The following is a 13,896-nucleotide window of genomic DNA, read 5'->3' as shown; positions in this document are numbered from 1 at the left end:
CAAGATGCTCCCCATCCACGTACTCAAACCGTAGGGACACCACCACGGCTTTCACAGACAGACCTCGAGGGCAGAAAAAGTCCCTGTTGGACCAGCTGGGGCTGGCTGGGCAGAGCAGCCAGCAGGCTAGGGAATTTGCCCCAGGGGCTTGCAAAAACCTTTCTGCCTCAGCCCTGGGGGTGGTCCTAGGAACAGCTGGGCCAGGGCAGGATGAAGGTAGAGGAACAGCGGGAACAGGCGCTGCCAGAGCAGCAGTGAGAGGGGTCGTGGGGAGAGGAGCCAGACCATGCTGGTGCCCCAGTGGAGCGCATCCTGGGAGCAAGGGGGAGGTCAGGGTCCCCCAGGAGCCCAGGCAGCAGCAGGGCAAAGGAACCATCCCATGTCCAGAAAGAGAGAGACTGAGGGGCCTGAGGGACCAGAGCAGCTGCTCAACAACCAGTGGAAAAAAACCAGGAACCAGGGACATGAGCATTCAAGCACTTGAGACATGGGAGCCCACCTGGTCCAAAGGCCTCCCCTTACAGTGTAAACACTGGAGGCTGAGAGCTTCTTCGGGCTCCTAGTGCCGGGATAGCCTCACCCGATTTTCCCCTAGGCGAGCCCCTGCCTCACTCCCACCTCTGGGTGTGTGTGTGTCCTGCTGCATGGCCCGACTGAAACCAGCACAGGCAGGCTGAGCCCTAGTGCTGCAGGGGAGGAAGCCAATGGCTCAGCTTCACCCCTCTCTGCAACCTGTCATCCCCTAGACAGAGTGCCTCGCCCAGGTCAAAGCCCCTTCCAAGGCAGCCAGCTCTGACCTGGTCCACCATGGGAACAAAGGCCTGGCCCTCTAGTCTCAATTCAGGACAGCTCCACAGGCCATGCTCAGAGCTCCCCATCAAGTCTGCCCGGGCCATGACTGTGACTCCCCGGCTGTTCCTGCAGCCTTCCCTCCCCCATGCTTTCCACAAACCCCCACGCACTCCCCAGTAAGCCTCCTGCACACAAACCTACATCTCAGATCGTGTTTCCTGGGAGCACAACCTAGAGCTGTGGGTTAGGAACCAAGGAAATCCCTTTGGGGAAGGACGGCAACTATTCCCTGAATGAGTCACCAACAGCCCCTCCCTCTCCCATGGCAGACAGCACTGAACAATCACAGTGTCCTCCCTGCTCACCCCGGGAGGCTCCCACGGTTCTTCAACTCTGCACCCAGGCAGCCATCACCAAACAATTAAAGATGGCAGCCCCCTGACACTTACGAGTCACGCTGAGGCTGGGCCGGCACCTCCACTGCCCCCAACTCTTTTGCAGCAACAACGGCAATAAGAAACGTTCGTCAAGTGCTTACCACGAGCCAGGCACGGTCCACGCACCCTTCACATATCAACTCCTGAACCCTCACATCTGCCCTGGGAGGTGGGAACTATTATTTTTATCTTTTACATATGAGGAAAACGAGGCCCAGAGAAATTAAATCATTTACCCCAATTCACACAACCAGTTACTGTGAGATCTGAGATTCAAACCTCAGCGCTGTCTGACAACTTTCGACAATGATGGAGACATCTGTGCTGTCTGAGGTCCTAGCCGCCAGCCACACGGGGCTGCTGAGCCCCTGAAATGCAGCTAGTTCCACTGAGGAGCTAAGTACTTTTATTTGGTTTTGTTTTGTTGAAATGGCCACCTGTGGTGAGGGGCGCCCAGCCCCAGAGTTCTCCTTCTATAAGTAGCTCCCAGACCAGCAGCATCTACATCACCTGGGGATTGGTTGAAATGCAAATTCTTGAGCCCTGCCCACCACTGACTCAATCAGCCACTGTGAGGTGGAGCCCAGCAGCCCCCACGCTCACAAATCCTCCAGGGGATTCCGATGCCTGCTGAAATTTGAAAATTGCTCTCCAGTCAGCCCTAATCTTCAACCCCAGCTTCATAGTAGAATCTTATTTTAAAAAAATTCCAATGCCAGAGGCCATGCCCAGGACAGTAAAATCTGAATCTCTACTCGTGTGGTTCTGCTAAAGCTCCCCAGGCGACTCTAATATTCTGGAACCTCAAATAGGAAGCCTATTTGCATTCATGTTGAAGGAGATAAATGGGCCCACCCACCTGCCTTCCACCTGCAACCCCCTTGCCCTTTGCCACCTCCTCCTCTGTCCCTGCCAGGGCTAAAGGACAAAGGGAAGTGCACATCCTGCTTATGCAAATCCAGTGTTATAAGGCATGGGGGCAAGGGCAGAGGAGGGAAAGGAAGTAAGTGTTGGTGAGGATATGAAGAAAATAGAAACCTGCGCATTGCCATGGGAAGGTGTAGCTGCAACAGAAAACAGTAGAGCACTTCCGCAAAAACAAACAGAATTACCATTTGATCCAGCAATTCAGCTTCTGGATATATACACAAAGGAATTTGAAGCAGAGACTCAGACAGATTTGTACACCCATGTTCACAGCAGCACTATTCACAATTGCCAAAAGGTGGAAGCAATTCAAGTATCCATCGATGGAGAAGTAGATAAACAAAATGTGGTCTATCTGTACAATGGAACATTATTCAGCCTTAAAAAGGAAGAAGATTCTAACACATGCTACAACACCGATGAAACCTGGAGACATTACACTAAGTGAAATAAGCCAGATACAAAAGGACGAATATTGTATTAGTCCACTTATACGAGGTACCTGGAGCAATCCAGTCCAGAGAGACAGAGTAGAGTGGTGGTTTCCAGGAGCTAAAGAGAGAAGCAATGGGGAGCTACCACTTAATGGCTGCAGAGTCTCAGTTTGAGACGATGAAAAAGTTCTGGAGATGGATGGTGGTGATGGGAGCACGACAACATGATACACTTCATTCCACAGAACTACCTATCTAAGAACGGTTAAAATGATCAGTGTTGTTCTATGATTTATTGTTGTTACCACACTAAAACAAATTTTAACATTTGTTTTTAGTTTTTTTAAATTATAAGGTGATTGGTCAGGGTGGGGAAGGAAAGATTTCTCTATTTCCCCCAGCTCTCAACAGCACAATTCTTTTTGTTTTTGGTTGTGTTGTTTGCTTTTTTTTAATGGGATCTCACTCTGTTGCACAGGCTGGAGCTCAGTGGCACAATCACGGCTCACTGAAGCCTGGACCTCCCTGGGCTCAGATGATCCTCCCACCTCAGTCTCTCAAGTAGCAGGGCTACAAATGTGCACCACTACACCCAGCTAACTTTTTTGTACTTTTTGTACAGATGGGGTTTCGCCATGTTGCCCAGACTGGTCTCTAACTTCTGAGCTCAAGCAATCCACCTGCCTTGGCCTCCCAAAGTGCTAGGATTACAGGTGTCAGTCATCATGCTCAGCCAACAGTACATGGAAGGAAGGAAGGAAGGAAGGAAGGAAGGAAGGAAGGAAGGAAGGAAGGAAGGAAGGAAGGGAGGAAGGGAGGAAGGGAGGGAGGGAGGAAGGGAGGGAGGGAGGGAGGAAAAGTGGCCGGGCGCCGTGGCTCATGCCTGTAATCCCAGAACTTTGGGAGGCCAAGGTCGGCGGATCACGAGGTCAGGAGATTGAGACCATCCTGGCTAACATGGCGAAACCTCATCTCTACTAAAAATACAAATAATTAGCCAGGCATGGTGGCAGGTGCCTGTAGTACCAGCTACTCAGGAGGCTGAGGCAGGAGAATAGCGTGAACCTGGGAGGCGGAGCTTGCAGTGAGCTGAAATGGCACCACTGCACTCCAGCCTGGGCAGCTGAGTAAGATTTGGTCTCAAAAAAAAAAACAAAAACAAAAAAGGGAAAGCAACACCAGTGGGGATAGTAAGTCTGCAAACCCTGGTGCCACCCCTGACAACCTGGGCTACTTTAGTCAAGTCACTTAACCTCTCTGGGCCTCAGTGTCCTCACATAGAAAATGGGTCTGAGAGCACCTAGCTCACCCATCAGCCAAGAGGGTATCTTACGGATGTAAAGTGCTTATTACAGCCATGACTGCAAAGCAGGCTATAAACAAATGCCTGCTGCTACCATTTGCCTCTAGAAAAGTCTAAAAATGAAACAGGGTGCTTGGGCCAAGCAAAACACCTAAGACTTGTCCATTGCCCAGGCTGGGCCAACCCTGAGCCTGCCCCCTCTCGCCTTCAGCCTTTCCTCTGCTTCTGTGGCTCCTTTGTTTTCTTTCAGGAAACATGATTAGTCTCGTGGGTGACAGGAAAGGGAGGGAAATTGGCAGAACAGAAGTTGGTTGCTCTTTCATTGGCACCTTGGTCAAAGTTTCTTTTGCAAAGCTCCCTCCAGGCTTCCCAGAACCACGGGTAAGGTGGGATTTTCCACATGTTGACAGAGAGCAGGGCTCCGCCCACTGGGAGGGGGGTGGAGGAGAGGAAGCCAGTGAGCATGCAGGGATGAATCAGTCCAGAAACAGAAAAGGTTCTCTCTGCAGAGGGTCCTGGACCAGCCGATGGGAAGATGGATCTTTATGCAGGACTTGCCAGAATCCCTCCTGAGCAAGAGGGAGGTATCCATTTCTTGACTTCACAGATGAAGAGCAGACTTCAGAGCCAGACTGGCCACCCTATACCAGCACCGCGTGGAGAGAGGCACTGGAGAGAGGCGTGGAGAGAGGGTGGCTCCCTCCCTCAGTCCTGTGCCAATCTCAGCTATGATTCACCATAAGCCACGGAGAAAGAAAATGCAGAGAAGGCATCACCTCCAAGGCTGAAAGAGACCAGTGTGCACCAAATCTTCCAACACAAGGACCTCATTTAATCCACCTCAGTAACATTAGAGGGTGGCCCAGCATGGGGGAGCAATCAGGGCATGTTGGATGAGAAGAAGAGGAGAGAGAAAGGCAGGTGGACAGAAAAACATGGAGTGAGCTAATGGCTGACCTAACTTTACTAGACTTTTAACCACTTCCTGGTTAAGAGTTCCAAATCCTCCCACTGGGCATGAGAAGAGACCAGGGAAGCTCACCCAAACCCTGAAGCCAACAAGTAACAGAGGACATTGACCAGACATGAAGTCACCTTCAAGATGGAAAGATTTTCAGGAACAAAATAGGAGAGCTGAGTTTAGTTATTGGATATTAACTAGGATAATGACATATCTAGATAGGATAATGACATACCCACATAGGATAATGACATAAATCAACCAAGAATGAACGAAAGGAATATTTTACCAAAAAAAATAAGGTGTCTCATGTGAGGCTAACATGAGATAAGGACTGCTCAGTGCAATTCCTGGCATGCCAAATACACAGGTGTTAAATAAATCGTAGGGGTTTTTTTGTTTTTGTTTTGGGTTTTTTTTTTTTTTTGGTTTGTTGTTGTTGTTGTATTTTGTTTGTTTGTTTCTTTGGTTTGATTTTTGAGACGGAATCTTGCTCTGTCACCCAGGCTGGAGTGTAGTGGCACAATCTCAGCTCACTGCAACCTCCACCTCCTGGGTTCAAGCGATTCTCCTGCCTCGCCTCCTGAGTAGTTCGGACTACAGGTACACGCCGCCATGCCCGGCTAATTTTTTGTATTTTAGAAGAGACAGGGTTTTACCATGTTGCCCAGGCTGGTCTCAAACTCCTGAGCTCAGGCAATCTGCCTGCCTCTGACTCCCAAAGTGCTGGGAATATAGGTTTACTCCACCACGCCCAGCCAAATGGTAATTTTTATCACTACATTATTAAGAGCTGAATCATACCTCAGAAAAAAAATAATGAATTAAAAATGCTCAACCTCACCCATAAAGAAAGCAAGTTTAAGCAAAAACACTTGGTTGCCTCGGTTGTAGATGAACAAAGATCAAAGCCTAATGGCACAATAAATCATTAGGAAATGGACGCCTTCTTGCCCCACTGGTAGATATATTACATAAATTGCTACTTCTAGCTATCAAACTATTAGACCAGCAAACACTGTGCTGCTGATATTCATTTCTGAGAATTTATCCTACCCACAGCCACCTCAGATGAGTTTACAGAAAGATAGACCAAAGGTTTCCACAGCAGCGTTATTCACAATCATCATCAAGGATTGGGAGCAGCTCTCTGTGCATCAAGAAGGAAATGATTTCTGAAATGACAATGCATTAATCTAAGGAAAAACCAAAACAGCGTTTACTTTTTTTAAAAAAATGTCTGGGTAAGACCTCACCTCTGCAAAAAATAATAATAATAATAAATAAGTCAGGCATGGTGACACACACCTGTAGTTCCCAGCTACTCAGGAGGCTGAGGCAGGAGGATCGTTTGAGTGCAGGAGTTTACGGCTGCAGCGAGCTATGATTGTGCCACTGCACTCCAGTCTGGGGAACAGAGAGACCCTGCCTCTAAAAAATAATCATAATAGTCTGGCATAGAGCTTTGAGCAGGACTGATAGGGAGCTTCTCCAAGAGGTACTTTTAAGTAAAAAAGTCAAGTAAACTGAATACACATTATCACATCACCCAACACATCTCTACCAGCCCTTAGAACCACCTGGTGCCCGGGCACAGTGGCTCATGCCTGTAATCCCAGCACTTTGGGAGGCCAAGGTGGGTGGATCACAAGGTCAGGAGTTCGAGACCATCCTGCCAAACATGGTGAAACCCTGTCTCTACTAAAAATACAAAAAAATTAGCCAGGTGTGGTGGCGGGCACCTGTAGTCCCAGCTACTCAGGAGGCTGAGGCAGGAGAAGGGCGTGAACCCAGGAGGCAGAACTTGCAGTGAGCTGCGATGGCACCACTGCACTCCAGCCTGGGCGACAGAGCGAGACTCCGTCTCAAAAAAATAAATAAATAAAATAAAGAACCACCTGGTTTACTTCTTCACAGTCAGTCCTTCTCCTGTCACAAAGTATGGGCTGGTGCCATCAGGACTGTGTTTACTGCTGTATTCCCAGGATATTAAAGGTGCTCAAATATTTGTGATGAGGTCCGAATGCCCCATGGCAGAGATCATCTCTGAGGCTGGACTCGAATTTTCTGCTGGAATAGAGAGGCTCCCTCCAGGAGGATGATTTTGTCATCATCAACCCCAGGACCCAACATGGCATCTGCAGATCACATCAGACGTAGTGAGGACCTTGCCCACCACAAGTCATGCTCCCACCCTCTTGGAAGGTTTAAAGAAAGAATGAAGATGGAAATCCAAAGTGATCAGAAGAAAACTGAATGACTCTTACCTGTTTCTTCTGGTTTGATCCACAGAATATATCTGCTTTCTCAGCCAACTGGAAAGAAATTTGAGACAAAAGAAAGACAGACAGAGAAAATTAAAAAATAGCATAAGTCTAAGTGAGTCCTACAGGACGTGCACAAAAGGAACTGGAACCAAAGTAGGGGTTTTCCAACTTTCTAACAAGGGCAGCTTGGGAAGAAGTTTTCTCCTAGTATCTAAGCCAAGATTTCAACTCAAAAAGGCCAGGTTTCCTTACACTGACAACTCCTTCTAATGATAGTCATTAATCCCCAAAAACCTAGAAAGAAAAACAGTACAAAGTAGAGGAATTTGATTTAGTGGAAGGAAAAGAACTCACACCCCAATGCCCATCCAGACTCCCATGACACTGAAGAGACAGTCTTGAGGTCTTCATCAACCCAGGAGGGAGTGATAGGTAGAAAATTCCAGACCTTGTATCTATCCTTTGATCAGTCCACTTAATCTCTTATTAAATCCTTTAAAAAGGAAGCCCTGTTTTCCCCAACACATACCCCAGGAATGTTTCTATCTCCAGTCCAATGCACCACTCACCCCAATAGGCCAAGGCTGACAACTAGCATAGGGAAATTGCTCTTATTTGAAACACTGTACAGCTCACACCGCTACTAGGCACTCATTGCATACAAGACACTCGATGAGCCTCAAAAAACCAATGTCCCTTTTTTTTTTTTTTCCTGTAGCCCATGTTGGCAAAGACAGCAGAATAAAGGAATCAGCGGCTATGTAAATAAACAGGCAAAAGCCAACTACCTCTCGATAATGGTGGGTGTGGACGCACTCATCGCTTCTTGGTGTAAGATTTTCAAGCCAGAGAGCCAATTAAGTGCATCTTCTTTAGAGTCAGCTGGAGTGGAGAAAGGGAACAGAAATGCCGTGTTAATTCCTGGGAAAACATCTGCTTACAAAGCCCGGCCCCACACAGATCACGAAGATGGGGGAAGCCTATGCTGATTTCCAGTTTTGCAGGAGGCAAAGAAAGCATCTCTTTGACACTCTCATGGCTCTAGGACCTGCTTTTTGTCTGAGATGGGGCCACATATTCATGACGAGCTCTGTACCACAGGGGTGACAAGTGGAATCAGCACATATATATATATATGTGCTAGATACTGTTCTAAGTGTTTTTCCTATATTGATCCCACAAGGGAAGTACTATTATATGCCCGTTTAACACATGGAGAAACCACTGAATCTAAGACAGGTTGAGTGATGCGTCCAAGGCCACACAGCTCCTAGTGTAGCAGGACGAGCCACAGACAAAACTCCTCAGACACCAGACTAAAGAAGGAAGAGGTTTTTTATTCAGGCGGGAGCGTCAGACTCGCGTCTTAAGAGCCGAGCTCCCGGCTGATCCTAAAATGATCTAAAAATGAAGAGGAAGAAAAGTGACCAATTGAGGCTCGGCGAGAGAAACAAAGGCGCAGAAGAGAAAAAAACAGTGAGAAATACGGAGGTGGATACAGAATGGCATTAACGTGTTCATTTTGTAAATTTCAAACATTTGAAGAAAAAGATATTGAACTGCATCTGGAAAGTTCTTCACATCAGGAAACATTAGATCATATATAGAAACAAACTAAATTTGATAAAGTAGTTATGGAGTTTTTGCATGAGTGTATGGTGAATAAATTCAAGAAAACATCTATTCATAAGCAACAGATAAATAATCAAACAGAAGTAGTTAAAATAATTGAAAAAGATGTTATGGAAGGTGTCACTGCAGATGATCACATGATGAAAGCAGAGACAGTTCATTGCAGCGCTTGCAGTCTGTATATCCCTGCTTTACACAGTTCAGTTCAGCAGCACTTAAAGTCTCCTGATCATATCAAAGGGAAGCAGGCTTATAAGGAACAAATAAAAAGAGAGAGCGTCTTGACTGCTACAAGCATGTTAAATAATCCAATAGTGAAGGCGCAATATGAACGTTTTGTTAAGGGTGAGAATCCTTTTGAAATTCAAGACCATTCTCAGGATCAGCAAATAGAAGGAGATGAGGAGGATGAAGAGAAGATTGAGGAACCTATTGAAGAAGAGGAGGATGAAGAGGAGGAAGAAGAAGCAGAGGAAGTGGGGGAAGTAGAGGAGGTGGAGGAAGTAGAGGAAGAAACAGCAAAGGAAGAACCTGTTGATTTCCCTGTTGAGCAACCTAAAGAAAATTAAATATAAGGTATTAGATTTAAAAGGAGCTCAGCTCTTAAGACGCGAGTCTGCCAACGCTCCCGGCCAAATAAAAAACCTCTTCCTTCCTTAATCCGGTGTCTGAGGAGTTTTGTCTGTGGCTCATCCTGCTACACTAGCAGCCATTACAGACTGAATATTTGCATTCCTTCAGAATTCATATGTTGAATCTCTAACCCCTGAGGTAGGGCCTTTGTGAGGTATTTAGGTTTAGATGAAATAACGAGGGTGGGGCCTCCATGAGGGGATTAGTGCCCTTTTAGAGACAAGAAAGAGAGACCAGAGCTCCCTTCCTATCCAAGCACACCCTGAGGAAAAGCCATGTGAACACATAGCAAGAAGGCGGCTGTCTGCAAGTCAGGAAGAGAGCTCTCACCAGAACTCAACCATGCAACATCTTGATCTTGGACTTCCTAGCCCCCAGAACTGTGAGAAAATAAGTGTCTGTTGTTTAAGTCCCTCAGTCTATGGCATTTTGTTATAGTAGCCAGAGTATGCTGAGACAATGGAAGACATAGGATTTTAAACAAGAACCCATTATCTTACCCTGGCAGCACACTGACTCCAGGAATGAAAAAGCGAAGGAATTCAAACCCAGGTGTCCAACTCCAGAGCAGAGTTTCTCAACCCCAGCTGCTCAGGAGAATCACTTGAGGGCTTTTCAAAACCCCAATACTTAGGTCCCACCCTAAAGTAATTAAACCAGAAGAGAGGGATGAGGGAGACATCAACAGGTGGAAGCACCCACATGGTGCCAAAGTGTGTCAAAGGTTATCAGCTTCCTCTGCTGCTATAACAAATGACCACAAACTTAGTGGCTTAAAGTAATACAGATTTCTTTTCAAACCGTTAGAGAGGCCAAAATTCTAAAATAGACTGGTTGCATACAATTCTTCTGGATTCCTTCTAAAAGCTCTTGGGAAGAATCTACTTCCTCACCTTTCAGCTTCCAGAGGATGCCTGCATTCCTTAGCTCATGGCCTCTCATCTTCTGACCTTTGTTTCCATCCTCACATCTCCTTCTCTGGGAATGACCTTCCCATGTATCTCTTATAAGAAGCCTTGTGATTCCACTGGACACCCAGATAGTCCAGGATATTTCCCATCTCAAAATCCTCAATTTAACTACACCCACAAAGTCTCCTTTTCCATAGAGGATAATATATTCACAGGTTCCCGGGATTAGGACATGGACATCGTGGGAGGGCAGTATTCAGCTTCCCATGGCTTAGGAATTTAGCTTTTTGTTTTATTAAAGAGTGTTAGCTTTTAACTCTATGCTAACTAATAAGATGTAGGATCTGGAATAATCTGCACCACAACCCCAAGCAGCTGTCAGTATTCCCCTGCTTCTAATGAAGATGGCACAGAGGGATGGCAAGTAGAGCTTGCTAACAGCCAGGAGAGTATGGCTTGCTAATACCCATGGTTGCTATTACCCTTGCTAATAAGCAGCATTGAGGAATGGTTAAGAGCTTGGCATCTGGCAAAAGGAAGATCATAGCTTAAGTCCCACTGCACCACTTCAGGGCTGTGTGACATTCAGCGGGTTACTTAACCCTACTCTGTGCCTCATCTCACCTGTAAAATGAAGCTAACAGTGCAAACACCTCATGGAACTATGAAGCCTCTCCTTAAGCACCAGGTACTTTGCCAGTTCGTACACCCCGGGTGGAGATTGCTGCTCTCATCTTTCCACACAGATGCAGAGGAAACTGAGGCTCTGAAGGGCTGAGTTTGTCTCAGAGCAGTAAGTGAGAGGGTGGAATGGGAATCAAAATCTTGACCATCACTGTGCTAACCTTGAATTTAGGGTTCCAGAAGAGGCTCCCAGAGTGGGATATATATCAAAGTTCACATTCTAGCCCCCAAGGGCCGGGCTCTCGTGGTCTCCTTACCAAGTTAAGAACAGGGGGTCAGGGCTCAGCCTGTAGGTGGGGCTAAGGAGACAGAGGTGTGAAGCTTCATGGCCATGGGCCTTGCCCTCCTGCCCCATCTCTACCAACCCCCTCCATATCATCAATCAGATATTCGCTCATTTCCTACATCTAACGTGCTATTTCCCTCCTCCAAGCCCTGGCACACACCATAGCCTTTCCCTGGAGCGCCCTCCCTCTTTCCTCCAAACTCCTACTGAAGCCTCAAAACCCAATATAAAAGTCACCTTCTTGCCCAACTTCTCTGAAACTAAGCATTCACAGCACGCTGCATCATGCTTGCACTAGGTCTTATCCTAGTGCACCCATCTGTCTCCCCAAGTAGACTGAGAGCTTCTTAAAGGCAGCACCAGGTGCCATTCATCTTCCTAGATCACTGGCATGTACACAACCTAACACAGAGTATAGGCTCAAAAGATGTGTAGTAAAAGAATGAATGAGAAATTAATAAGTTATTTGACCCTAAAGTAAATGTCCCTATATTGCTCAACTTTCAGAGCTGCCTCCACTTTGATCTATTTTAATCGTACTGATTTTCTCTCTGAGTCATGAATGCATACATACTTCTAAGTCAATAAATTCTAGGACTGAACTTGAAAGTAACTACAAGCTTCTGCCCCTGAGTAAAATGAGGAAACTGCATGTGCGTATGCAATAGAAGATCTCAGGACAGTTCCTTCACATCAGTCAGATTTGCTGAGCCACATCTGCTGGAGGAAAACATGTTACATTTTTCTTTTCTTTTTTTTTTTTTGAGACAGAGTCTTGCTCTGTTGCCCAGACCAGAGTGCGGTGGTGCAATCTGGCTCACTGGTTCAAGCAACTCTTGTGTCTCAGTCTCCCAAATAGCTGGGACTACACGTGCACACCACCACACCCAGCTAGGTCTTGTATTTTTAGTAGAGACGGGGTTTCACCATGTTGGCCATGCTGGTGTGAAACTCCTGACCTTGAGTGATCTGCCCACCTCGGCCTCCCCAAGTGCTGGGACCACAGGGATGAGCCCAGCCTACATTTTTCATCCAACAGAGCCAAGCCTTCAGTGTTAAGACTATCTAATCATCATTTATTCAGCTCTCAGCATGAGCCAGAGAGACACTTAACATACTCCTCACAATACCCCCATGAGATAGGCATTACTATTCTCCCCATTTCACAGCTGAGCAAACTGCAGCTCAGAGAGGTTAAGTCACTCATCTAAAGACACACAGCTAGAAAGGGGCAGGGCCGGGATTCGAAACCATGACCCCAAATACACATCAGCGAGCAGGCAGGGGTGAGCATTCTGCTATTAGTGAACTTCTTCAGGAAGAGACTAAGGCACGGGGAAGGAGAAAGGCACAGAAACATGCATCTACCTGCCAAGCTGAGTGTGCTGAGGACGAACTGAGTGCCATACAGGATGGTGAAGCAGCAATCTTCTTTCTGGCGAACTGCTTTTGCACGTTCAAAATCTTTGGAGTTCTTCCCTGGGCGGATTTCTTTTATTTCCATGATATCCACTACAATGAAATGAACATGAGCCAATTAGAAGCTGGAGTTCACTCCACCTGAGGATGCAGTCACACACCTGCAGCCCAGGCACAGCCTGGCTCCTTCCTTCCCCAGCAGGATCCCGCAAAACTATCTGTGCATTCGGATTCAGTGCCCCCTCCTTCTGGAAATGAACAAAGGGCCAAGAGCCTACCCGGGCATTTGCTGCCACCCCACAAACCCCTGGAGTATGAAGAGTTTGGGGTTTCCGCTCACCCTGTTTCTCAGTTTTTCTGTCTCAGACAGACACGTTTTAAACTAGGACAATTAATTTTTGTAATGCAACTCAGATTTGAGGAAATAGGCACAGACTATTCTACCAAAACAATGGACCAAATTGATGCTCACTAGAGATCACTCTAGGCAGCCTAAAAGTTCCAACTGTCCGGTTCACCTCGACCTTGACCACCTTTTCCCTTGAGTCCCAAAAGCTACAAATGCTCTGTGGCTCAACTGAAAGGGGAAAAGAAAATGAAGGCAATGAATAACTGCTTCAAATTAAAAATAATAATAAGAGGCCAACCTCAGCACTGGGGATAGTCACAGGGGTTCTGGATATCACAGGGCCTACGGGAAGAGAGTGGTAAACTATTACTCTGGTAACAGTCTAGAGTAATAGACTGTTACTATTGGGCCACAGCCTCCGATATTTATGCCTTATATAGCCAGCTGCCCTTCAATCCAGGTTGTCTCTGTGACCTGTTTTAACCAATAAAATGTAGTATAAATCAGGGGCCCCAACCCCCACGCCACGCCAGGGACTGGTACCAGAAAGTGAGCACTGAGCTCCACCTCCTGTCAGATCAGCAGCGGCAGCAGATTCTCGTAGCAGCGCAAACCCTATGGTGAACTGCACATGCGAGGGATCCAGGTTGTGTGGTCCTTATTGGAATCTAATGCCTGATGATCTGAAGCAGAACAGTTTTATCCTGAAGCAATCCCCTCAATGCCCCCGTCATCTGCGGGAAAACTGTCTTCTAGCAAACTGGTCACTGGTACCAAAAAGGTTGGGAGCGCTGGCACACTGGTATAAATGATGCTGTGCCAGTTGAGGGCTTAACCCTTTTTTTTTTTTTTTTTTTTTTT

The 13,896-nt window shown here is 46.8% G+C and overlaps 1 protein-coding gene across 1 annotated transcript in view; it reads right to left on the bottom strand.

The window, feature by feature from the left end:
- The window catches only part of PLCG2 (phospholipase C, gamma 2 (phosphatidylinositol-specific)), a 187,230-nt gene that overhangs the window by 98,331 nt on the left and 75,003 nt on the right, over nt 1-13,896 (bottom strand). The window contains exons 2-4 of the mRNA XM_011942208.1: nt 12,636-12,779; nt 7,910-8,003; nt 7,122-7,169 (exon numbers count right to left, since the gene is read on the bottom strand). Coding sequence (XP_011797598.1) covers nt 7,122-7,169; nt 7,910-8,003; nt 12,636-12,779 — 286 coding nt within the window. The remainder of the gene's footprint in view (nt 1-7,121; nt 7,170-7,909; nt 8,004-12,635; nt 12,780-13,896) is intronic.

Source organism: Colobus angolensis, unplaced genomic scaffold (assembly GCF_000951035.1).
Source record: "Colobus angolensis palliatus isolate OR3802 unplaced genomic scaffold, Cang.pa_1.0 Scaffold207, whole genome shotgun sequence".
In the NCBI taxonomy this organism is placed as follows: domain Eukaryota; kingdom Metazoa; phylum Chordata; class Mammalia; order Primates; family Cercopithecidae; genus Colobus; species Colobus angolensis.
This window is presented reverse-complemented; position numbering and strand designations above follow the sequence as displayed.